Raw genomic sequence first — 23,929 nt, forward strand, 5'->3', positions numbered from 1 at the left:
TGGTGTTAAGCCTGTATCAGACTACGTATGAGATTAAGATTGAGATTGAAGATTGTCCAATCACATTATAGATTGTAATCTGCATTGCAATTGACAATATTGCTGCGTTCAGCAAACAAAGCAGCTCGGTTTATATACATATTTGCATATATTATTAAGATAATTTACTAAATTTTATTTATAACAATACTTATCTGTGCATTAAATTTAATTGCACGTTTATTATTGTACAAACTTAACCTCTATCTGCTTTATCATTCTCGGTAAAAATGTCAGTAGTCATCACGTGACCAAAAAGTCGTCAAAGCCATTGGCTAAGATTGAGATTGAAGATTGAAAAATAGACGGAATTCTAATTTCCAAACTCCAAATCTCAGTCTGCTGTGCTCTCATTGGCTGAGCTTCAATCTCAATCTTAATCTCAATCTCCAATGCGTAGTCTGATACCGGCTTTACGAGTCCTGATTGGACATTCGACGCCATTTTTAATATTTTCTAGTACTTTTGCGATACTGCCATAAGTCGGTTGGCGCTTCTCTCTGATAATCTAGGACTCTACACATAAGCACACTCCTGCTCTGTGCCCCTGAACGGCGCATGCTCCACATCCGCGGGTCGATGTGCGAGATAACATTTCGCGTAGACTGTCGTTTCCGTCCCGTCGGAGTCGTTGTCAGCCATAGCGGCTCCACCAGTTCGCCGGTTCCTGTGGGTCGAGTCCGTGGATACGCTGCTGGTGCCGCGTCGAGCCGAGCCGAGCCGTCGTAGCAGAGCTGTCTGCCCCGCTCGCGCGACAATCGAATACGAGGCACACGAAGATCCCCTGGCGTCCACAATTCAGACCGTCAACAACTGACTCGACATACTCTGTGCTCCCATATTTTCCACAACGTCCACAACGCATCTCTTCTCGTCGACCAAGCGTGCGCGCAAACTAAAATGTACAACGGATACTCGCAAATTCACAGCAAGTACGTATCCGATGTGCTTTAGCGATGAAGATGAGATCTGTCAGTCTAGAAGCGCCCCGAGGGCTTCGCTGAGATCTCACCTAATTTTGCATAGTAGCCGCCATTTTCCTCCTCCAAGCTTGTGTAGTTGCTCCATTTTCTATAAAATATATCCGACGGATATTCCAAGAGTTTTGCCCGGCGGATTTTGCCTAATAAATGCTGATAAATTTGTAGAAGCAGGTACATCGTTGTTTGAAAAAGAAATTAGATGTAAGATGGTATGATAACTCAAACGTGACCACAGGTCAGAGACTTTTTTTTTGTCCGACTATTATTTCTATTGCTAACAAAGAAATTATAAACATTATTTTCGCAGAAGTTTCGCAGAAAGGTCAATTATTGAGAAAAATTGATATATATTTTATTATTTACTTAGACGATGTTTGTAACCAATAAATAAATAAGATGGCTAAGATATTCGATAAAGAAGATACATACATGATCAATCGGTTAAAATCCATTTCTGACATGAAAAATATAGAATATATATAGTATATATACATATAAATATATATATATATATATGTGTGTATATATATATATATATAATACACAAATAATAAATTGATCAATTGATAGCATCTTACATTAAGGGCAACTTTGATTAATTTTAATCGACAAGTAACTCAATCGTCCAGGTAGCAAGCTAACGTTTTTCGTCATTTTGATATCAAAATGTGACATTTTTTATGACATTTTGACACAAAAATGACAAATAATGTTAATTTATTATCTGGGGGATTGAGTTTTAATAATCTGAATCTGTATGTCTTTGGTAATAATTTAAAATTGTATTTTCAGAACAATAAAGCTCGTCAAAGGCTAAGAATACGAATTAAGAAACATAAATGAAACACGAATGAAATTCTTAGCTCTGAAAATAAGATCAAAGATGTTGAAAAGCGCTTGTTCTCGAAAAATTCAAGCAGAACAAACTCGAGATCAAGATATTAATCTCGCTCAACTTTAAATATATACCGTGATTTGAAATTTATTTGCGATTCTCTAAGTAATTAAAACGGTTGAAGTGACAAATTAATCGCGATATTGATAAACGTAGAAACGAAATTCGTAATTATTTTAGCCGCTGAGAAACGCTCAAGATAAAAGATGCGCAACAATTCGTTAAACACGTTTATTAATTGTTGTGACAAAAATAATTAAGCTTGAATATTCAATTAAAGAAATTCACAATGAACATTTTTTGTTCGAAATCTTAGATATTCGTATATCGAATTTATATGTATCCAAATTTATACGTATCCAAACATTGTAGCTGAGTTCCGTTTTAACGCTCACGCGCTGTGAGCATGATTTGTCCTTGTTTAATTTGATAAATGATTTGTACAAGTTTTAAAGAAGAAAGACTATATACTATTTTATACATACTATGTACAATAAATAAGTTGGTATTATAGTTTTCGTTATTCTCGTTATCAAAGAACCAATACTGACGAAATCGTCCGTCCGATTAATTCCATCGGTTAAACGCATTCAAACAGGCGCCAAATAAAATACATATTTATGTTAATAAGAAAATATGTTTTAGTAATATGAGAATACGTAATTAGCATTTCTCTCTGTAATAAGCATTTTTATTTATATACACTGCACAATTGACACAATCATCGAACACAATAATAATCGTTCATGCAATCGATCGCGTCGTACATGAGTTTTTTTTTATTTTCTCTTGCCGAATGCATTAAGATTTCAATAAGTTGTGATCGGTGAAACTCGTTATAATTTTTCACTCCGTATATTAATTTATTATGTACACGGCTATAGGTCTACGATTAGAACTTTTCTCGCGACACTCTTCGTGTTCGAAATTCGACGAATTAATCTTGAATTCTCAATTACATTTGATTTCTTAATTTTATTTGCACAAGGATGAAATGATTCCATGAGCGCTGTAAGCGCCAAGTACGGAACGCAGCTCAGGATGTACAGGATGCCCTCGGGGCATGATCTTCAGAACGTCCCTGAGAGGTGTGCATAGTATAAAATCGTTTGAAATGCACTCTAGAAATATGTCCGATCGTGGACACGAAGTTTAAATTAGGGATTTTGTATGCGATTTAAAACTACATTATTTATCAAATATTTGTAAAGCATTTATTCTTACGAATGTTGATAAAGAGGAAGCAAGATCGAATCTTTAAGACCCAATTGCACAACATTATTTTGACTAACTACACAACGTTAAATTTAGAACTTTTTCACTCTCTCGCTTGAGAGTGAGAGAGAGAGAGAGAGAGAGATTCACTCAAAACATCGGACCTAAAACAAGCTAAAACCTACTCAGGATGAGCCAATATTAATTGGTTGAATAAATGAATTAATAAAAAGATATTTGTGTGAGAAACCTGCATTAAAATTAACCGAAAAAAGATCTTTTTTATGTGCTGTTTTTTTTTAATGAAGATTTTAATTAAAGTTACAGATCCAGGGGAAATCGAGATCATGGCAATCGCAATGGAGGGGTTGGCGGAACTTATTGGAACAGTCAGCAACAGAGTCAGAAGGAGTATGGCACAAAGAAGCAGAATCACAAGAAGACTCCGGGCGATTTACTGAAGAAGCCTAATTGGGACCTGTCGAGTATGCCCAAGATAGAAAAGATCTTGTATATTCCCCACCCCAACATCACGAAGAGAACGCAAGACGAGATCATCAAGTATCATGCGAGCAAAGAGATCACTGTCAAAGGCAACAACACGCCTTTTCCCATCCAAGCCTTCGAGGAGAGCAACTTTCCGGAATACGTGATGAACGTGATCAGGCAGCAGGGTTTCGCCGAACCGACTGCAATTCAAGCTCAGGGTTGGCCGATCGCACTTAGCGGACGAGATTTGGTCGGAATCGCCCAAACCGGTTCCGGGAAAACTTTAGCAGTAAGCATTCTCGTTAACTAAATTAATTAACTTACAGCTTAGATTACAAAAAGTAATGATAAAATAATTTAAGTTTATTTATAAACTCTCGGTTACTTCGATTTAGTGAAGACTTTGATAACTAAAAAGACATCTCAATTCTTTTAGATGCACACTTACCTACGTCACTTTCTTCCATCTATTTCAGTATATGCTCCCGGCGACGGTGCACATCAATCATCAGCCTCGCCTCAGCCGTGGCGACGGACCAATCGTTCTAATTCTCGCTCCCACGCGCGAATTGGCTCAGCAGATCCAAACGGTCGCGCGTGATTTCGGCTCGTCCTCGTGCATCCGCAACACCTGCATCTTCGGCGGCTCGCCGAAGGGGCCGCAGGCGCGCGATCTCGAGCGCGGGGTGGAAATCTGCATCGCGACCCCCGGCAGACTGATCGATTTCCTCGAGAAGGGCACCACGAATATGCGCAGGTGCACATATCTGGTCTTGGACGAGGCCGATCGAATGCTGGACATGGGTTTCGAGCCGCAGATACGTAAGATCATCGAGCAGATTCGGCCTGATCGGCAGGTGCTCATGTGGTCCGCCACCTGGCCCAAAGAGGTGCAGGCCCTCGCCGAGGACTTTCTCAACGATTACATCCAGATCAACATCGGGTCCCTAAATCTGGCGGCCAACCACAACATTCGGCAGATCATCGAGATCTGCCAGGAGCACGAGAAGGAGATGAAGCTGTCGCAATTGTTGCGCGAGATTGGCACCGAACGCGGCAGCAAGATGATCATTTTCGTGGAGACGAAGAAGAAGGTGGACGACATCACGAAGGCAATCAAACGCGAGGGCTGGTCGGCGATCTCGATCCACGGCGACAAATCTCAGCCAGAGCGCGATTACGTACTATCGGAATTTCGGAATGGGAAGACGATGATCTTGGTCGCGACGGATGTGGCGGCGCGCGGCTTGGACGTTGAGGACGTAAAGTACGTCATCAACTTCGATTATCCCAACAGCTCCGAGGACTACATCCACAGGATCGGCAGAACCGGTCGTTGCCAGAGTGCGGGCACTGCCTACGCTTACTTCACGCCGAATAACGCGAGACAGGCGAAGGAGCTGATCGCAGTGCTGGAGGAGGCCGGTCAAGCTATAAATCCACAATTGGCGGACATGGCGAATTCCGTCAGGAATCAATACGGCAAGGGACGGCAACGGTGGAGTCACGTACGCGGCAATAAGGATAACATTTCCCACGGGAGTCCCAGAAGCAACATCAGCCCGACGATAAACAACTGGCAGCACATGCTGCAGACGAACCAGCAGCACGGGCATCACAGTCAAATGATTCAGGATAAAACTGTGCCACGTCATCAGCGTAACAACGGCTATCAGACCAATCGGCAGAACAACTACCAACCGCAGCATTCCTATCAGCAGCAACACCAGCAACGACAATCCCTTACTGGCTACCAGAACCACACCAACTACCAGACGGCTAACAATACATGTCAACCACCGCATCAACCCGCTCATCAGGCCACCAGCGCGCCCAGGTACCAAAGCAGGCCTGGATACCAGGGTAATCGTTTCCAGAATCGTCAGAACGGCTTCAGCGGAAATCAGAGTGGGCCCAACGTTTACTCGATGCCGCCGCCCTTTATGATGCCGTCCGGCGGACACGCGGACTCCGGAATCCAGAACCTCGTGAACAACAAATTCTTCCAGACCAACCGACCGCCGCCCAACGCTGGTGCCTGCGCCTATCAGTCGATGGGCTACGGCCAGTTTCAGGCAGTGCCGCCGTACGGCTATCCGTACCCGCCCACGCCGGTGCAGCAGTGACGCCTCCCACGTTGCAAAACCATCGGGGTACGGGCTAAATGAATAGTAAGTATGTCCCGCCTATCGGGCTTTATTCGCTCTTGCGTTGGATAATAAATCCAATTTCTTATGATAGACTGTCGATAACGGTTAGCTCATTTATATAAGGATTTCAAAGTTTTATTTTGTAATTTGCCAGTCTGAGTTAAATTCGTGCAGCATTTTCAATCGCAATCACGTAATTTTGCTTTGGAAATTTTAGCACCTTCCACGAAGAAACTTTACCGATAAAAAATCTTATTAGGATTTTTTTACGATTTTTTGAAAAAGATTGGCTTGTATAGAAATGTATTTTTTGTTTAAATAATGAGCAGTCTTGAATTTCGATTTTTCGTCAATACACCGACCCTTTCAACGTATCGGCAGTCTATTATATTATTTTTAACGTAATACTTATTCTCTTTTTGTTTCTCATTAATTTTTTTCTGGAATTGTGCCGACACAATATTTATTTCATATTTATGTTAATCACAACGAAATCAAGAGATCATATTCCGGATAAAAAAGAAATTTGATTTCCGTTCGTCGTCAATGGCCAATATTTCCGATGGTTAACGTATACTAAAATCTATAGTATACGTAATATCAACTGTTGAACAGATGATACATCGGAACGGCCATTGTGATTTGAGGAAAATGGTTTAAAAAATACTTTAACAATTTGAGTTTGATTAACGATTGAGATCACGATTGATCTGATCAGGATTAAAGTATTAAGACGCATTCTAACTCGCGTCACTGCCAAAACTTTAAAGGCCAAAGCACACGAGGTGACAAACGTTCATTATAATTATTTCATTATATTATATTAGTTCATTATAAGGACAAGGTCTTTATAATTAAATTATAAATTATTTAAAAGTTAAATGTACACAGAATGTACATAAAGATTATTTATTTTATTAGTCATCTTTGGAAAAAGAGAACTTATAAATATATATTAACTTATAAATGTATATGTATATTGCATTTTTTCTCTATAAATATATATATATATATGTATATATATGTATATATATATATATATATATATATATATAGCCCTCTATAAGTATGTATATTTATAAGTATATATATTATTTTTTTTCCTTCATAAATTTCATGAAATTCTATTCTGTTAAATTATTATTATATTAAAAGTAAAAGAGTTTTTCTAATCCAGCCTCTTATGTACAGTATTTATTTGCTGCTCTCTATCAACTTGTTGTCTCTTTGCTCGTCTTTTACGCTTAATTAGAAGGATTTGACGAGTTAAATGGACTCAAATTGTTAAATCTAAGGCTGACAATTAATTAAAGCGGCAATTAAACGAGGCACATTCCAGTTTTTTCAAATTCTTGATGTAGCATTTAGCAACGTTAGCACTGAGCGTACACCTTATAATATCGATCCTAGATGTTAACCATCGCGTTGATGGTTCACGAATCCCTCTAATCTATAACTGAGAATAAATAATAATCCTCTTATGCGAGTATTATTGTAGCTATATTATAAATGCTTTTTTCCGAAATGCACGAAACATATAGAAGGGGGTGAATTAAGACTATATATCAGAACTACTAATTTATAATTTATTTATATATAGTTCGCGTGATTACACATACGCAGATGAAAACCCAGGAAATAAAAACGCGCGATATGCTCTAATAGGAAGGAAATTTGTAAGGCCTTTTGCATAAAAATTAAGCCGTTTTTTATGTGCCCCGGCATAACGAACAAATTGTCGTGCCCTTTGTTTCGGGAACGGGAAATTAACAAGAAAAAGAGAGGAAAGAAGCGAAGAAACAAGACAGAGAGAGAAAGACGAATTAGAACAAGCTAGGAATATCTATTTGTCTATAAAAACAGTTTCATTGAACGGGAACTAAACCGATAACCGATCTTGGGCACTCTCTCTCTCTCTCTCTCTCTTTCTCTCCCTCTTTGCCTCTCTCTCTCTCTCTCCCTCTCTCCGATACAACTAATCGTAGCATTAAAAATAAGTATCTCATGCTCCGATGATCTTACAAAAATTCAAACGAGCTTTGAGGTCTCTGGATTCTTGAAATTTTGAGCCAGCGGTCTCTGGATATCTGGAACTTGTACTTATATTATAGAACCCTCCCCCCACTTATAGGAGTCCACAGAACTTGGATACTTGAATGTTTCATGTCTTAAATATCGTTAAGTTACACCAGGCTTTTTAAATGGCACAACGTATTTAAATTCTATATAATCTAAAAATTCTCAGAATATTGATCCCCTCTGGAGTCCCTCACTCCGAAAGATTTCTATGTTCTTAAATTCTAATTTCAGACTTGTATGTTCTATTTTGTGATCCCTCTTATCTATCTATAGAGATCTTTCTTCTTCTTTTTCTTTTTAGATACTTTCATATTCTTGAACTCTTCGATTCTTCCATACATCTTTTCACACCTCTAAATTCGTAGATCTTAATCCTCGGGCGTCCTTCGCGAATAAAATAAATATTAAAGTATTTAACTTCTTGGACTCCCTGACCGTCGAGAAACCAGAATCCAGAGGTCTCCGGCGGAGTTTGAAACGCTGGATCCTTGAAGACATGCAAACTTTTAGAGGACAACGTAAATTAAGCACGTAGTCATGATGGCTGTGTACCTCGAATGCAAAGTTTGATACCTTATTTTTATATATATATCGAAAGTAATTTGTTGTTAAACCAACGAATGATTATATGATACATTGTTGTTTGATGTTTATGCAATTGGCCACTGAGTGGTCTTGTCTCTGCGCACCGTGCGCGCAGGCTGGCCGTCATCGAAACTAATCCGTTTTCAGTTGTACCTGCTATTTTAGTTAACAAGCAACAAAGCAACCAAATTACTGCGCCGCATCATCTATATTATCGCTCCGGTGAACAAATAATGTTTATGCTACTTTTCGCTAATGCTTCATCCTTCAACCAGTAACTTACTTCGTTTCCCTCATCCGATTTCACGATCAGGGAACTTAAAGAATTTTGAATCCCGAGCTCGCATTTTCCTTTTCTCGGAGCGTTACGTTCTTCCGAGCTCAGGATAGTTCTCGCGTTATCAATTTTACTTGACTTTCACACTTGTTCGCTTGAAAAATTTTTGAACTCAAAATTTTTCGTCCCTGAAACGAGGCTGAATTTTCGAATTCTGAATTCAATTTGGCCCCGAAGAGCCCAGTTGTTTCGCGGAATCAGAAGATACTGGTTGAAAGCTGAATCATCTTACGCATAATGAATTAAGGATATAACATATTGTTGTATTCTGAAGCAGCCCTTTGTGGTACCGGAGGACTTTTTGTGATCAGCATGCCCGATTAATAATTATTGAACTAACGATTGACGCACGCTGTTGGGGCATGTGATACATTTTATTAGCAGCGTGTAGCAATTTTGCGAGCCTCCAGATTACTCTGCACATACCACCGTATATCATAAAATTATCGAGAAGGAAATAGAAAGAGACAGTGATTTAAAAAAAAAAAGAAATGAAAGAAAACGAGAGGAAGGATAAATTCTCTGGTCTCAGGAAAGAAAAGACAGCTGGTAAAAGATTTCATTAATTTCTAAAGAGAGCATTGATTTTGTTTCTTGGTGACAAACTATAACAGCTAACCATACCGTTTTATACTCCTCTTAATTATCTTTGTCCTTCAGTTTAGCCTCTTTAAAAGTTTTGAATATATTATTTCTAATAATCTTAAGATATTAAGACTATAGTTAAGGATTTCGTTCTTTTTATTTAAACTGTCTGAAACGGGCCAGAGAATCAATATCGGATTAATAAAATGTAGGAACGCTCTCGCGCAGGAACGCTATTAATTAATGATTGTTAATTGTTGCCGCGTGGCGATTATTCACTCGCGACTCGCTTTTATAAAATAATTAAACTCGTCACGCACACACGGTGCACGAAATGCTGGGACGCGAAGGTCCCAATTTGCAGAAGAATCCCATTCGACTCGTTTAGATTCGCGTACTCTAGGTACGTGCTCGGATACACGATCCGTGGATTGATTTCGGACATCGTTAATTGTCGTAGAATCCCCGGTGTTTTTTACGAGAAGAAAAAAAAAGAAACGATAGTCAATAATGTTTCAACGAAGTGGGATATATTCGTGGTTCCTGAGATCGGGATGCTCGTGTCCTTGGATCCTTGCGTCTTTGAAGGTTCATATTCCTGGATTGCTGATACCTCAGTCTTTCGTTCTCGACGTCGCTTACAACGGACGTCAATCTTAAGAGCAAAGTGAGAGCACGAGGATCGTTGAAGTTCCTGATTTTCTTTGACGCTCACAAATTTCTCGCCAGCTTTAGACCCTTTCATTTCCTCTGGAAGAACTGAGGAGTATCGGTATTTTTGATACCCCCAAGAAAAATTTGCGAGTACGAGAAATTTCGAAACTCCGGATAGCTAAGAACGTCAGAACTTTCGCACTCTCGGAATTTCGCAGAACGCAAATACAGTTTTCAGCTTCCGCAACTGCGACATCTTGGAACTTAATTACTTCGGAAATTTGAGAGATTTCACACAAAGTCTTTTTTTTTTATTATAGGAAATGGAGGTTTTTCTTGAGTTTTGGAAGCACAGATTATTTAAGAATCTGTGTGTCGATCTTTTTAAAGTCCTACCTGAAGTTGCAGAACGTAGGTACTTAACAACCATGGAAGATTTCGCATTTTAATGCTTCTTCAGTCCCCTCTCCTCAAAAAAAAAAAAAAAAAGATGTTCTTCTCAAAGAGAGGACACGTTATGTGATTTTATCTCTGTCGAATCGACTTTACGTGGTTGGTGAAAACCGGAGAAAACATATTCCGACGACGGTCAGGACAGCAATTATGTTGGAAGATTAGATTTGATTGCTTTGACTTCATTGACTGCTTGAATCTTCGAATTGAAGGATCCTTGGATTCTGGGACTTTTTGATCGACGAATATTAAGCTCGACGCGCCTACTTTGTCAATCTGACTGCGTATGTCGATGAATAGTGATATAATAATAGGAAAACGTATATGTTGCGAGCATGGGAAAAAAATACTGAATACTCTCGCGCATTGCGTATGCCCGCTATCAAATCGCGAACAATTTCCGATCGAGGCGATCAAAGAGAAATAATGCAGCATAATTACTATAAAATTAACCGACTTATATTAGTTAATTAAGTAATTTTTCCTCTTGATAAGAAAAACCATTATCAATTTTGAAATAATTATTATTTATGCTACCCGCAGTTTATTTCGTTACAAAGTAGATTATTTTATTAAAGACCGCGTAATAATATAATTACGTTATAATTACATCTTTATATAATATATTATTATATAATTTTATAATCTTATATTGTTATATAATACTATATTATATATTTGTATAATATTTTGTAATTATCTTATTAAATTTAAAACATTTTTCTTGATTCTCCTTTTCTTTCTGCTTGTCTTTAAATGAAATAATTTCTAATGAAATAACAATCCGGATAGCGGGTGTACGCGTAGCTCTGTGATATGTAAGACGTAGCATATTTCTAGCTCTACCTGTCGTGCATCATTAAAGTAAGGGATGTATCTCATCAGTTTTATATGCGGTATCAGTCATCGGATCTTAATGATGCTTAAACGCATGAATCGTCGATATCTATTTAGCTATCGGGAAAGAAAAGGGAAACGACACCGAGCGTACTTTTCTCTCACTTTCCTAGAATAAACAATATTAACGATGGGCTATAGCTGATGTATCTGTTTAGACTGTGTAAAAAGTTTTTTCGAATGCAAGAATAACAAGACGATAAAAAAGAAACATTGTCGTAAGATTAATAATATCGCCACTCTGTTTAAATAACGTATTCTGTTGTCGCAATGCGAATACAAGTCGGCATCTATACCAAGTGATAATATCACTGTCCCAAAATTTTTCGGTTTTCTGAGCAAGGAAACGGTCAAACCCTTTTCTTCAGAAATCTTCAAAAGATTTAAAAATACTTTTTATGCAATCTAATAATTGCTAATTAACTATTATTGTGTTAGTGCGTGTGTTCTCTCATATATATTTTTATTAGCTGCAATTATATTTCACATAAAATTCGTGAAGTAAGGTGTTCATTGAATTTCTGCAATGGAAATTTTCAATTCAACTGGATTAAAGTGGGTTGTGAGAGTTAGTTTCTAAACTTTCATTGAAAAAGGAAGGGGCCAAGAATTTCTTCAAGACAGTTTCTTATTCATATCTTCGCGCGTGGTCACGATTCCATGAATGTTTGGTGCTTGCGACTATAATGTTTATCCTACATTATCATAGTAAATGTTACTTTCGGTATTTAATAATTTAGTATTTTAGCATTCGCGCACTATGATTTAAGTTATATATTCGAGCGGTTAGGTTAGTAGAATTTTAACTTAGTCCTGCAACATATTGATAAAATATACGTGTTTATATATTTTGAGATTGAAATTATTCTCATTGTCAAAGTATATTCCAAAATAGCGTATAATCTCAGGCTTTAAATATAATCTCATATATTTTGCTGATATGGAATGCAATTTGTGTTGAATTTTTCGTTGAATTTCTCGTTTTTTGTTCGTTGAATTTCCTCACTTAAAAGTAAAACAAAACCAGGCTCTTTAGATGCCATTACATGCAAGCGTCGAGCAGAAAATTATTGCATATGAATCTCCAGGTTCTCTGCTTCTTGATCATTCTTGGCGGTATATAATAAATAAGAGAAGTTATGTTCTGGATGTCGATCATGTACTTTTCTCTCTATGACGGAAATGTGAAAAGTGAAAAATTTCTTCATTAATTTCGGTGGTAAAAAATTTCACTCATTCACATTTCCGCTTTAGAGAAAAAGTTATGCGATCGACGTACATTGCTGTTTTAACATGTAATACTGAAAATTTATATTTATTTACGTTATGTAATGTAAACGACGAGATTGTTGCCATTGTCAGTAATGTATACGTTGGAATATTGGATGCATTTCGGTGTGCAAAATTGTGAAACATATCACTGCTCACGCTCGACTTGATGCCCCCATGTAAAGACATCTTTTGAGTTATGAATTAGTGTATTGTGGGATAGCAAGCTAGATCGCCATTTTATTTTGAATTTTCATTGATTGCTCACATTCTGTTAAGAAAAAAAAAATATTGGTGTGACATTGATGATCGACGCACCTCCTACGAGCCGAGAGAATCGATTAGTCAGTTGTCTTAGATCGATGGAAGAGAATCGGTGATCGCAGTTCAGGGGAATACCCTCTTCTTACTTTTCTTCTTCTTCTACTTCTTCGTGATGAACACTGTGATATCACGTAAATAAACATTTTTTAATTAATCGCAAGCATAAATATCATAAATATCGTAATATTATAGAAACTATTCTTTTTACACACAAAGACTGAATCTCGCCAGCTTGTATATGAATTTAGTAAAACCCTCCCTCCCTCACCCCCCCCCTCCCTCACCCCTTCATATCTCATCTGGACATGTGTCGATCAATGGCGAAAGGGTTGCGATATTTTTTTTTCTTTCGATCAGCCTTAAGTCGCGCATCAAAATCGCGAGTGGCTATGTACAGACTCGCGGTCTAGCGGATGCCAGGATGAAGAACCTAAATAAAGAATCGTGAGACTCATTCTCACTTAATTACTGAAGGAAGAAAAATGTTGCGATCTTTTCATCGCCGGCCACACACTGCACACGTGCGCCGGATTGTATAACTACAAAATACTGTTAATAGTTTATTTAATCGTTTCTCGTGTAATTTTACGCGCCGTCCCGAATGGTCTTGGTATCGTATATTATTTGTTATTATTAGTTTCGATTGTTCGTATTATTCGCTTTGTTAAAGAGACGTTCGCGCGAACTTCAAATACTTTATAGTTGTACAGGGACTATAGAGAGTCTCGGCGTTTCTTCCTTTCTCCCTTCGAAGTTACGTCTTATCCCTCCCCCCCCTTCCCCTCGTCCCCCCATAGGAATATGTTCTTCATATTGTGGAACCTTCATGCGCACCTAGGGTGTTCTAAAAACGCGCATTACAAGGCAGGTAATGCATTATGTATAATTCCAGACATCTTAAATATTTTATTTTGAGAAGAAAAATGTCCCTATATATTCTCCTTTAACATTCACTATAGCGAAGCACAGTATTTAAGTCCGAAGGTGTTCAGCAATTTTCCGCGTAACACACCAATATAGCGATGAATTGAAAACGCGTGTTAAATTAAATTCGTTATATTAACTCGTATCGATAATAAGAAAAAGAACCTTGTGAAAAGTAATGAAATCCATGAATGAAAGGGAAACTCCCGTTCAAGATGGGAGAAGAAGATTCCGTATGGATTTTCTCACACCGCATGGATATATAGATTTTCAAACGTCCGTTTGAGAAAAAAAAAAAAAAAGAAACAGTCCTAAAAGGTCCCGGTAAAGAGACTGCAATGTAACACTTTTAATTTAAAGCGCATACTTTTATATAATCCAACAGACAATATTTTTTAACTGTTATTATACATACTTTATTATATATACATAAAGCCGCTTTAAGTTGTAGGGCATTTTTGTATAAGCTTTGCTAAAACGGCTTTGTCACGGCCGTCTTTTTCCGATCGAAACGATCCCTCGTCATATAAGCGCGGAAATCCAATAACGGGCTAATAATGGACGAACGATATCACAAATTGTTCACCCCCCCCCCCCTCCCACGCTCTCTCAGCGTTTCGATTTTTCGTTTATACCGGCGTCCCTGCCCCCCCCCCTTTCCCCTGCCCCCATCCCACGTCTGAACTCGCAAAGTTGTTCTAGTAATTAGCGCGCGAACTAAAAAAAGCGTAAAAAGGCCGCCGAACATACTGAAGAAAACGAGCCACACATTTAAGATAATCGAATCGAACCGCCGCGAGATAAGCGAGGTGGAGAGTAAAAAAAAAAAAGAAAATAAATAAATAAATAAAGTATGTGCCGAAGATGTAACCTGTTGCTCTCAAAAAAAGAAAAGTATCGCGATTATTAATCCTCTTTGCTCGGCGCACCTCGGAACAGGTGCCGGTCGGGGAAAAACCTGCTTCATTTTCATTATTTAATTTTTTTTCTTTCTCTTGTGGTCCTTCGACGGGTGAATCCTTCAACAACAGTATGGTATAGCGCGTCAATCAGCCTGCACTTTCTGGCGCACGACGGAAAACGACGTTTTCACGAGCCGCCGACGACTCTATAATGCGGAGTCGAGTCGCGCCGTGGATTTTTAATCTCCGCGAGATTTTTGCGGATTTTGTTGCGCGAACGCGAGAGTTATCATGGAATTTTTTTTTCGGCAGCTGAGCGTGCGCCGGGAATGCGGACGTTCGTTCTAATTCGAATGTTCGATGAACGATGAATTGCAAAAAAAAAAAAGTGTGATCTATATAGCGATTTATTTTTCGTCTCATTTTTTTCGTATTTTTCCTTTCTCATTTCCGAATCCGTTGACTCGTACGCGTGTACGCGTGGTGTATATGCATGTGCGTGTGTGAGTGTGGCGCGCGTGTTATGTATATGTGTGGGTGTGTGTATATGTGTGTATGCGCGCGCGTTACTTCGACTATTAATCGGATCGCAGGTCGGGTCGCGCGAGTCGCTCATCTCGTGCCGACCGCATATTTACTTGCGTGTGTGAACAAAAAAAAAAGAGAGACGTGTGTGTACACGCGGGAATGCGGGAGAGAAGAAACTCCGTACGTTTCCCGGACAGCACGCGTGCCCCAAAGGTGAGGCATGAGACAACGTCTAATGCGGCGTCTGCAAGACTTTAAGATTTAAATAATAATAATTATAATTTGAAGACTTAAGATTTAAGAAAATCGACCAATCGTACAGTCGTCGATCATTCATCTCACGTAAGAAGAATAATCGATTGTGATTAGTCAGTTTTCTTAAATCTTATATAATTAAGTCTGTTATAAGGCTCGTTGTAGACACCGCTTGTAGAGGACGTCATTTGGACGTTCACGTCATCACGTCGGTGCTGTCTGGGCTGTTCCGACGTCGCTCCGTGGTACATTCACACGAATCAATGCGCGAGGCTAGCTCCTAGTTCACAGAAATGCACGAAATTAAATAGTACGTATGCAATCCATCAGCGAGTTCAGAAATGCATGAAGTCAAATATGGTACATGTATACATTCGTTAATTTCGTCATTTCTTCCGTGTACACTCACACGATTCAATGCGAGGCTAAAACGCAGCTGAAACGTTCCGTCGGTCCATGTAACGAGAACGTCCTGCGAATAAACACGTTGCGTATAAGGAAACGTTGCGAATAACTCGTTTCATTCACCGAGAACATGCGATAACGCGCGTATAGACATCGAAACATTGTAATTTCCTTGGGCTCCCGATGTAACGCGACGCGACATTAACATCGCGAGAGCCGCCGAGCGATAGGTAATCACCTAAAGCCCATGTCACGCCCGTGCACTTTGGAGGATTGCGAATTAGAGATTAGATCAGTCGGGACGAAACGGATTAAAATCGAAATCACCTGACTGATTGAATTCTAATCTTCGATTCGCAATCCTCTGTCTTCTAACGCGCGTGACACGGGCTTAAGGCCAAGTGACACACCGAGAAACGAGGAAGGTGCGAAATTGGTTAAGCGATAAACGAAATTGGCCAATCCAAGAATTCTCGAAAAGGTAAGATTGACATTTTAAAATTCTCTCTTCTCTTGCTCAGAGTGAGATTGGTCGGTTCGTTTTGCCAATGGCCTTCGAATGTTTATACGAGTCACTCTTCAATGTAGAGTCAAGACAACAGCAAAATATCGTAAAAGTTTCCATATCTGATTATTCATGAAATGTGATGAACAGATATGACTTTATCGCAAAAATATGCGGTGAACAGATTTTGTAAGGACGTTATACGCAAGTCCTTTTTTTTGCGCTTTAAGTAGACCGCGCGATAAGAGTGGAAAAGGAAGAACTTAAGTGTTGCACATAAATGATATACATTTTTTTATGTATAAATATATATACATATATTTATATAATTTCCAAAAGCCACTCCTTGGTCGTTTCTGACTAAATACTTGCAATTATCGATAACAAATCTCGTTAACGGCATAAAAGACGATCACGAAGTTTTGTCAACATCAAAGAATTTCGACGTCCAAGATTTTCGTAGTAATTTAGTGTTCTAGCATTACAAGTTTTTCTAAGTATTAAAATTTTAATCACTCTATAATAGCTTTTTTCATTTTCTTCTCTTTAAAATTTTTTTTTCTCTCTCTTTTCTCTTTTATTTTTACGAGAATGTTAGCACAACTTCGACCATTCTTTTCTAATTTTACGTTAATAAGTATCAAACGGCGTAAAAGACGATAAAATTCTTACATTCTCACTGACTTCGTCGAATTTTTTTGATTCACAGACCCTAAAAAAGGCTGTCTGTGCTGTAACAAGGAATCTTGTTTGTCGAACACTATATATTCTTATCTAGTCACAAAAGGTTATTCAAAATAAAGATAGTCAGAGAAAATAATTGTCGTGAGGAGAATCAGGAGGAAAAATTGGAGAAAAAGATGTACCTGTGAAAATAAGCAATTATAAAAATGGGCGTAAAGGGAGGACAAGAATCTATTTTTAATTAGAGATTCTACCTTTTAGGAATATTATAATTAAAAAGAATTCAAATCAAGCTTAACATCTTCTGACGCTGCCTTTAGGCTTTAGGGAGATTAGAGAGTCAAGTAATCTAATATCTAATCCCTCCAAACGCTTGATTCTTGCAACAAAGAAAAACTGATTCATAAATCATCAGCAAGGTTTGCCAGTCGTAAATTCCATCTTAGAGCGATGCTACTTTGCTCGATACAATCAAACTCGCTACGTGGGTGATGTCATTATTGCACACACGAACGTAGAAAGAAAAAGAAAGAAATCAATTAATTACACCGTGCGAATCGTGACGATTTCACACCGGGCGTACATGAATTTTTATATGTTTTGATAACACACTTTTGCGATATATGTAAAGAATGTAAAAGTAATAAAAAAAATAATAAAAAAAGAAAAGAAAACGCGAGCGAAAGACGAGGAGACGAAAATTTCCCGCCGCTGGCCAGCTGCTGTTTTTGACCACAGTACCGTTCGACTCTAGTTTATTTTTCTTTCTCACGACCAAAGAGAGGTAACGCGAAAAAAGTGGCTATTTCTTTTTTTAATCTTTCCACCATGACATATATTTCAGAACGGTGAGTGTGTGTGGTGGATGATGTTGCGTCCGTGACCGTCTGAATGCGTGAGTAACTGAGAAGCGTGGGCAGATGAGTCGGGTTGTCGAATCGCGTTGTACGAATCGCTTATATCGATAATAAAAAAAAAAGGCGAAATAAAATTAATTAACGGAAATACGTTTTGCGTTTGTTGAAGAGAAGAAAAAAGAAGTTCACACACAGTTGTTATACATATATATTGCGGTGAGCGAAATGCCGCTAAGACGATATTATGTGTCTATTATGTGACTTTATATTCAGATTCTCTTCTGTAGGTTTCATTAAAGTGCATTTCTTGTATGTTATTACAGTATTACAGTAGAAACATAAGAAAATAAATGAATGCAATAGTAAAATGTGCCTGCGTGTGTAGCTCATTCCCGTGTGCTTCTGCGAGCGCATCCTGATGAAAAAAATTTCCGTAATATCTCACAATATTTTCAAGAATTTTTCAGTGAAGATTTTTCGATTAAAAAATACCTTAAACTTCTTCAAATTTTATAAATTTAATTAGTTTTCTTCAGAAATTAGATCGCCGCGCCGGTAGACGCTTGTTAGATTTAGAATTTCTGAAATGTTTTATTTTCAAATAAGTAGTTTCTCTTTAGTTTTCAGTGAAAAAAGTTACAAAACTGTACTATAATACAAATAATTAAATAATTGGAACAAAATTATCATTAACCAAATTACTATTAAGAACGATCCTTTTGAACGTGAATTTTGACCACTTTCGTGAGATTGAATGTGACAGACATAAGAAAAAACAAATATATGCAAATACCGTTCGAGTCGAAGATCGTTCAGTGACGAAGACAAGCCTAGAGATTCAAAGAAGGTAATAAAATATTACTTAAGATTTCTATTTGTTATAATTATATCGTTTCAAAGATATATCGCTAAAATTAAATTTTAGCGATATATCTTTGGGATCAAAATATTAACATGCAATACTTATAGTGAATGAAAATTATTGGGATCATAGAATAGAAGACTAGAATAGGCGCCATCGAAGTTGCTTAAAAAATTTTGTTATTAATTTTTTAAGCAACTTCGATGGCGCCTATTCTAGTCTTCTATTCTATGATCCCAATAATTTTCATTCACTAGTATTGCATGTTAATATTTTGTAATTAATTTCATTTACTAGCATCATCAATATTCTTTCTTCAATCTTTATTATTAATATTATATTCTTTCTCGTTATAAGATAAAATTGTTTGCTGCATAAATACCTAAAAGAAAATAATGTATCAAGTCATTGACATCTGAATTTAGTGTAATTGAACGATACCTATATATGTACAAATTTATAGAAAATTTATAATAGTGAGAGGATAAAGGAGAAAAAGAAATTAAAAGTTCACACTTCTCAAGCAATCAAATCTCTTCCTAACATGTATATCTATCTTAATATTATCTCTATTTGAATTCTGGTGTGTCTTTCTAATCTTTTTTCTCTTCTTCGAAGATATTTTATTTAAAATGCAAAAAATATAGTCGAACAAAGCACAATATCTCTTAACGAGATATCGCAAAATTGTACCATTCATCCTATTATCAACAGTCATGGGAAACGTACATGAAAGGACAATACTCTTCGACAGGACGAAGAGGATCTGTTGCGTATACGGTAGGGACAAACGGTAGGGGCTTTGGATTACGAAAGTCTTATCGTATTATCAGGTTAGCGCTATCGTCAGCCGATTCCAGGAGGGATGGGACGGCGCAGGGTGTCTTGATGCCGGACCTTTCGGCAATTGGCAGTGCCCGTTGGGAACTGGTTCCCAGGCTCCGGACGGCGTGCTCAGCCGCCTCGTCCCAGCTCTTCCAGCTCACTCCCATATCTGAAAAAGCCCGTGTTGGGTCTATGTGTAGCCTATGCGCGACAAGCTCGGAGTACCCATTATTATTACTATTATTATTATTATTAGATAATTGTTTACAAATATTATCGGTTTATTTACAGTTGTATTCCCTAATTCATTTTCCGTAGCTGAAACTTATCTCTTTTTTGCGTCCATATTTTTTTCTGCATATTAGAAAACAATTTTTTTGCATATACGAAGGATATTCATTTATAATTTAGAAAAGGAAAGGTGAAAAAAATTGAAAACAAATTTATTTCAAGACGTTTTGATTTTGAGAAAACTTATCTTGACAGTGTAAACTAGAAATACATCTCTTCCTACTTTTCTTTTAATAAATTGTAAGATTTTTAACAGCTTAATATAATTATTAAGCGTCTCAATGATTAACTTTTTGACTACTAATGGTTATTTATTTTACTGTTTTATATGAGATATCAATTAATTTAGATTTAGAACATGCAATGGTGAGCGGATATCTGCGAACCAGCACGATCACGAGGAAAATGGGGAACGCAGTGTGATGGGAAAATATATATGTAATCCGTGCGTTCAAAACACATGATGCCTCTTATTCACAGTATTTCAACATAATTATACATAAGCCGAGCCACCTCTCGGACTTGATAAAAGCTCAACTGGACAGAAGAAATAAAAAAAAAAGGTGACGCGCACTTTGACGGTTTTTACTTCTTACTTTTCAGCTTGTCCGAACCCTCGTCAAAGTTGGGATCTTGAATGTTTAGCATCAGACTATTGCCACTGAGGAATACTCTATTCTGGGAAGCAGCAATCTGGAATAAAGCGAGTAATAATTACGTACATAATATTGTTCAAAGATTTAAGAATGTAAAACATTTAATTTTCACATCATGAAAATTTCATTGAGCTCTTTTAAAACATCGACAACGATGTTCGCACATTTATAAGATGCTCACCGTGCGCGAAATATTCTGCGCAGCTCGTATCTTACGTAGCTTCAAGTATCCAGGATTCTGGCTGACAGCTAGACCAAGGTGCACCGCAGTTAAGGCATTTATATTTCAAAGGTGACGCAGCATCGATGTTACATTAGTTTTTTTATAAACTCACAAATTATTAATTTAATCGTATACTCTTAAAATCACAGTAGAATTCAATTGTAAGCTTTAATTGCTTAGACAATTGCAAAGAGAGATAAAAAAAAGATTTATAGTTTTGACTATATCTTTCAATTCCTGACTAGCGATCGTTTCATCCGTTTTGATTAATAAAATACAACTGATTATATTATAAATTAAGTTTAAAAAAATTGTTTCTTTAAAGGATATCATTTTCGCTGCTTCCGCTTCTCCCTCAGCTTGTACGATCTTTTGTTGTCGTTCTTGCTTGGCCCTTTCCACAACGAATGCGGCTCGTTGAGCCTCCTGTTGAGCCACCTGTTTAGCCTCGACTGCGGCCGTGTATTCCTTGCCGAAGCTGAGCTCCGTTATCGAGACGTCATCCAGAACGATGTTGAAGTCCCGAGCGCGCTCCGTTAGCTCCTTACGCACCATGTTAGACACCTGCTGTCTTTGCGTAATCAGTTGCGAGGCGTTGAACTTGGCAACAACCGACTTCAGCACCTCATTACAAATGCTTGGCAGTACCTGAATTGTTAATTTTGATTTTTAAGTTCACGATTGCGCATTCATTTCATTACAAATTGAAATCAGTCATTAAGATTACTATCGGTAAACTTACAAATAATAATAGATTTTTTGTTATACACGTTAGAAAATTTGAGAATAGAAAATTGTATAGAGAAAAGTTACATCACACAAAATTTGAAAATTAAATATCTAAGTGTTCTAAATTATTTAAAATATCTAAAAATCTAGAATTTAATAATGTTCAGAGATCTCTTTTTCATTTTGCATTTATAAATAAGTCAATGTTCTTATGATCATTCTGAGAACCTTTTCGTCATAGTCGAGGCCGAGTTGCCGGTACATGGAAGGCAATGTGCTGGCTTCGGGACGCGAGAGAACACGCAGTGAGATATTGACCATTTGTAAATCTTTGGATCCCGTAGGCGAGGATATCTTCCTAGGTCTGCTCCTAATGTCATATATTATCGGATACTGAAACCACGGGATGCGAAAATGCAGACCCTCGGTCATTATATCCTTCTGAATACCTCCTAGTCGAGAGAATATGATCGCTCTGTGGCCGGCGTCCACTGAAATTCATAAATTTGATCTTCATGTAATCCGTCCATTTAAAAAGACCGAATTGTATCCTTCGTTATTTCAATCCAATTCAATTCCATTAATTCAATTTAATCATCTCCTTGTACAAAACAAAACGATCCAGATTTCTGTACCAAGGAGCAAGTTCAAAGCTAGTAACAATGCTGTAATTATTAACTTTGTAATAATAACTAATTTTGCATTAATAATTACAGCATTGTTACTAGCTTTGAACTTGCTCCTTGTCGGCACAGAAATCTCTGGATCGTTTTGTTTTGTACAAGGAGATGATTAAATTGAATTAATGGAATTTAATTGGATTGAAATAACGAAGGATACAATTCGGTCTTTTTAAATGGACGAATTATTAATAATCGGATGTATTGATAATAAAAATACAAGCTGAAAATATGTATTGTACAAAAATGTCTATTGTATGAAAAAGAGACTGCAAAAGTAAATACTGCATAGAATGTATTAAATTGCATCAGTTACACCGCAAATTACATAACCAAGAACGGTTGTAACGGACGGAGGAGGGGGGGAGGGGAAGTCTATCGAACAAGAAAACGTAAATCCGTGTAATGTCACACGTTGCTCGAGCTGGCACTCAAGGTCCTCGTTCATTCGGGAGAGAACGCGATGCTTGAGTTAACGAGCAGCAACAGGATAATCGCGATTATCAATAGAAGTGCAAAAGCGAGATTGAGGTTAACCTGTGTACATGGCTTTGGAAGCGGTGTACGCCGTAACGCCCACGGCGGCGAGAGCCTTCAGGCCCATGGGCACGCCCGTGCCCTTGCCGAAGCGCGAGGCCATCTCGTTGAACTTATTTTGCGCCATCGCGAGAAATTACACGCCGATCAACCGAAACACGCGACCAAACCGGCGAGCGACAGAATCCAAGATCCAAGAAGCATGAAAAACGTAGAAAAGGAGTGAGAAGACTGAGAAGGAGAGAGCGAGGGATTCTGGTCATAGACTTTATGTTAACTAGACTGCCCGCTCCTCTTCTTCTTGCACGGGGTAAATATTCAAGTGTTACGTTCTATCAAGTTGGCACCGCTGTGATCGTCGATCAGCTGACATCAGAAAATAGCCGAACCCAAACTCGAGAAGTCGTCAACTTTATTTAACAATTAACAGTTAATTATCTCGCGCTTTTGCGGGGCAAAGCGACGCAGGAATTATTTTTGCCAGATTCTCTCGATTTGAACAAAAACGCGTTGAGAGCCTAATTTATCATCCTAATCAGAGGTGAGAAAGTCCTACAATACGTCGTATGTCAGGTCGTAAGCCGTAAGAAATTGACCAATCACAATTCATTATTCTCTTCGAATTCAATGGCGATTGGTCCATTTCTTACGGCTTAAGGTTTAGGGCGAATTCACACCTTAACAGAAAAGCGGAAAACAGAAAAACAGAAGCCAATCAGAACTCCCACTGGTAGCAAGAAAAGCAGAAAGTAAAAACTAATGACTACCAACGCGAGTTCTGATTGGCTTCTGCTTTTCTGTTTTCCGCTTTTCAGCTGTCAAGGTGTGAATTCGCCCTTACAACACTTGGGGTACCTGCACACTGGACGCAAAAACGCTTGCCGCGCGGCAAGACACAACACGGTAGCCAATGGACGTGCCATCTTTCTTTAGGAGCTGTAAGTTTATTGGCTACTGCGTCGCATTTTGCCGCGCGGCAAGCATTTCCGCGTCCAGTGTGCAGGAGCCCTTATTGTGTTTTGGGACTTAGAGAGGATTCGCATTGGAGCGAAAAGGCAGAAACCAATCAGAAGTTGCATTTAGCTATCAATCTGCCTTTCCGCATTCTCTGC

At 38.1% G+C, this 23,929-nt stretch overlaps 2 protein-coding genes across 2 annotated transcripts; one reads left to right on the forward strand and one right to left on the reverse strand.

The window, feature by feature from the left end:
* Window positions 1-645: 645 nt before the first annotated feature.
* On the forward strand, window positions 646-6,621 carry LOC105454380 (DEAD-box ATP-dependent RNA helicase 20-like). Its single transcript, XM_011696957.1, has 3 exons — window positions 646-971; window positions 3,454-3,910; window positions 4,098-6,621. Exons 1-3 carry the CDS (start codon window positions 940-942, stop codon window positions 5,745-5,747), a joined length of 2,139 nt encoding a protein of 712 aa, XP_011695259.1. The 5' UTR covers window positions 646-939; the 3' UTR covers window positions 5,748-6,621.
* A 13,821-nt stretch (window positions 6,622-20,442) lies between these two features.
* On the reverse strand, window positions 20,443-23,062 carry LOC105454381 (prohibitin-2). Its single transcript, XM_011696958.1, has 5 exons — window positions 22,818-23,062; window positions 21,829-22,091; window positions 21,202-21,519; window positions 20,830-20,907; window positions 20,443-20,685 (listed from the first exon to the last, which is right to left on the reverse strand). Exons 1-5 carry the CDS (start codon window positions 22,942-22,944, stop codon window positions 20,578-20,580), a joined length of 894 nt encoding a protein of 297 aa, XP_011695260.1. The 5' UTR covers window positions 22,945-23,062; the 3' UTR covers window positions 20,443-20,577.
* Between the last annotated feature and the right edge of the window lie 867 nt (window positions 23,063-23,929).

This window comes from Wasmannia auropunctata, unplaced genomic scaffold (assembly GCF_000956235.1).
Source record: "Wasmannia auropunctata unplaced genomic scaffold, wasmannia.A_1.0 LD335985.1, whole genome shotgun sequence".
Taxonomy (NCBI): Eukaryota; Metazoa; Arthropoda; class Insecta; order Hymenoptera; family Formicidae; genus Wasmannia; species Wasmannia auropunctata.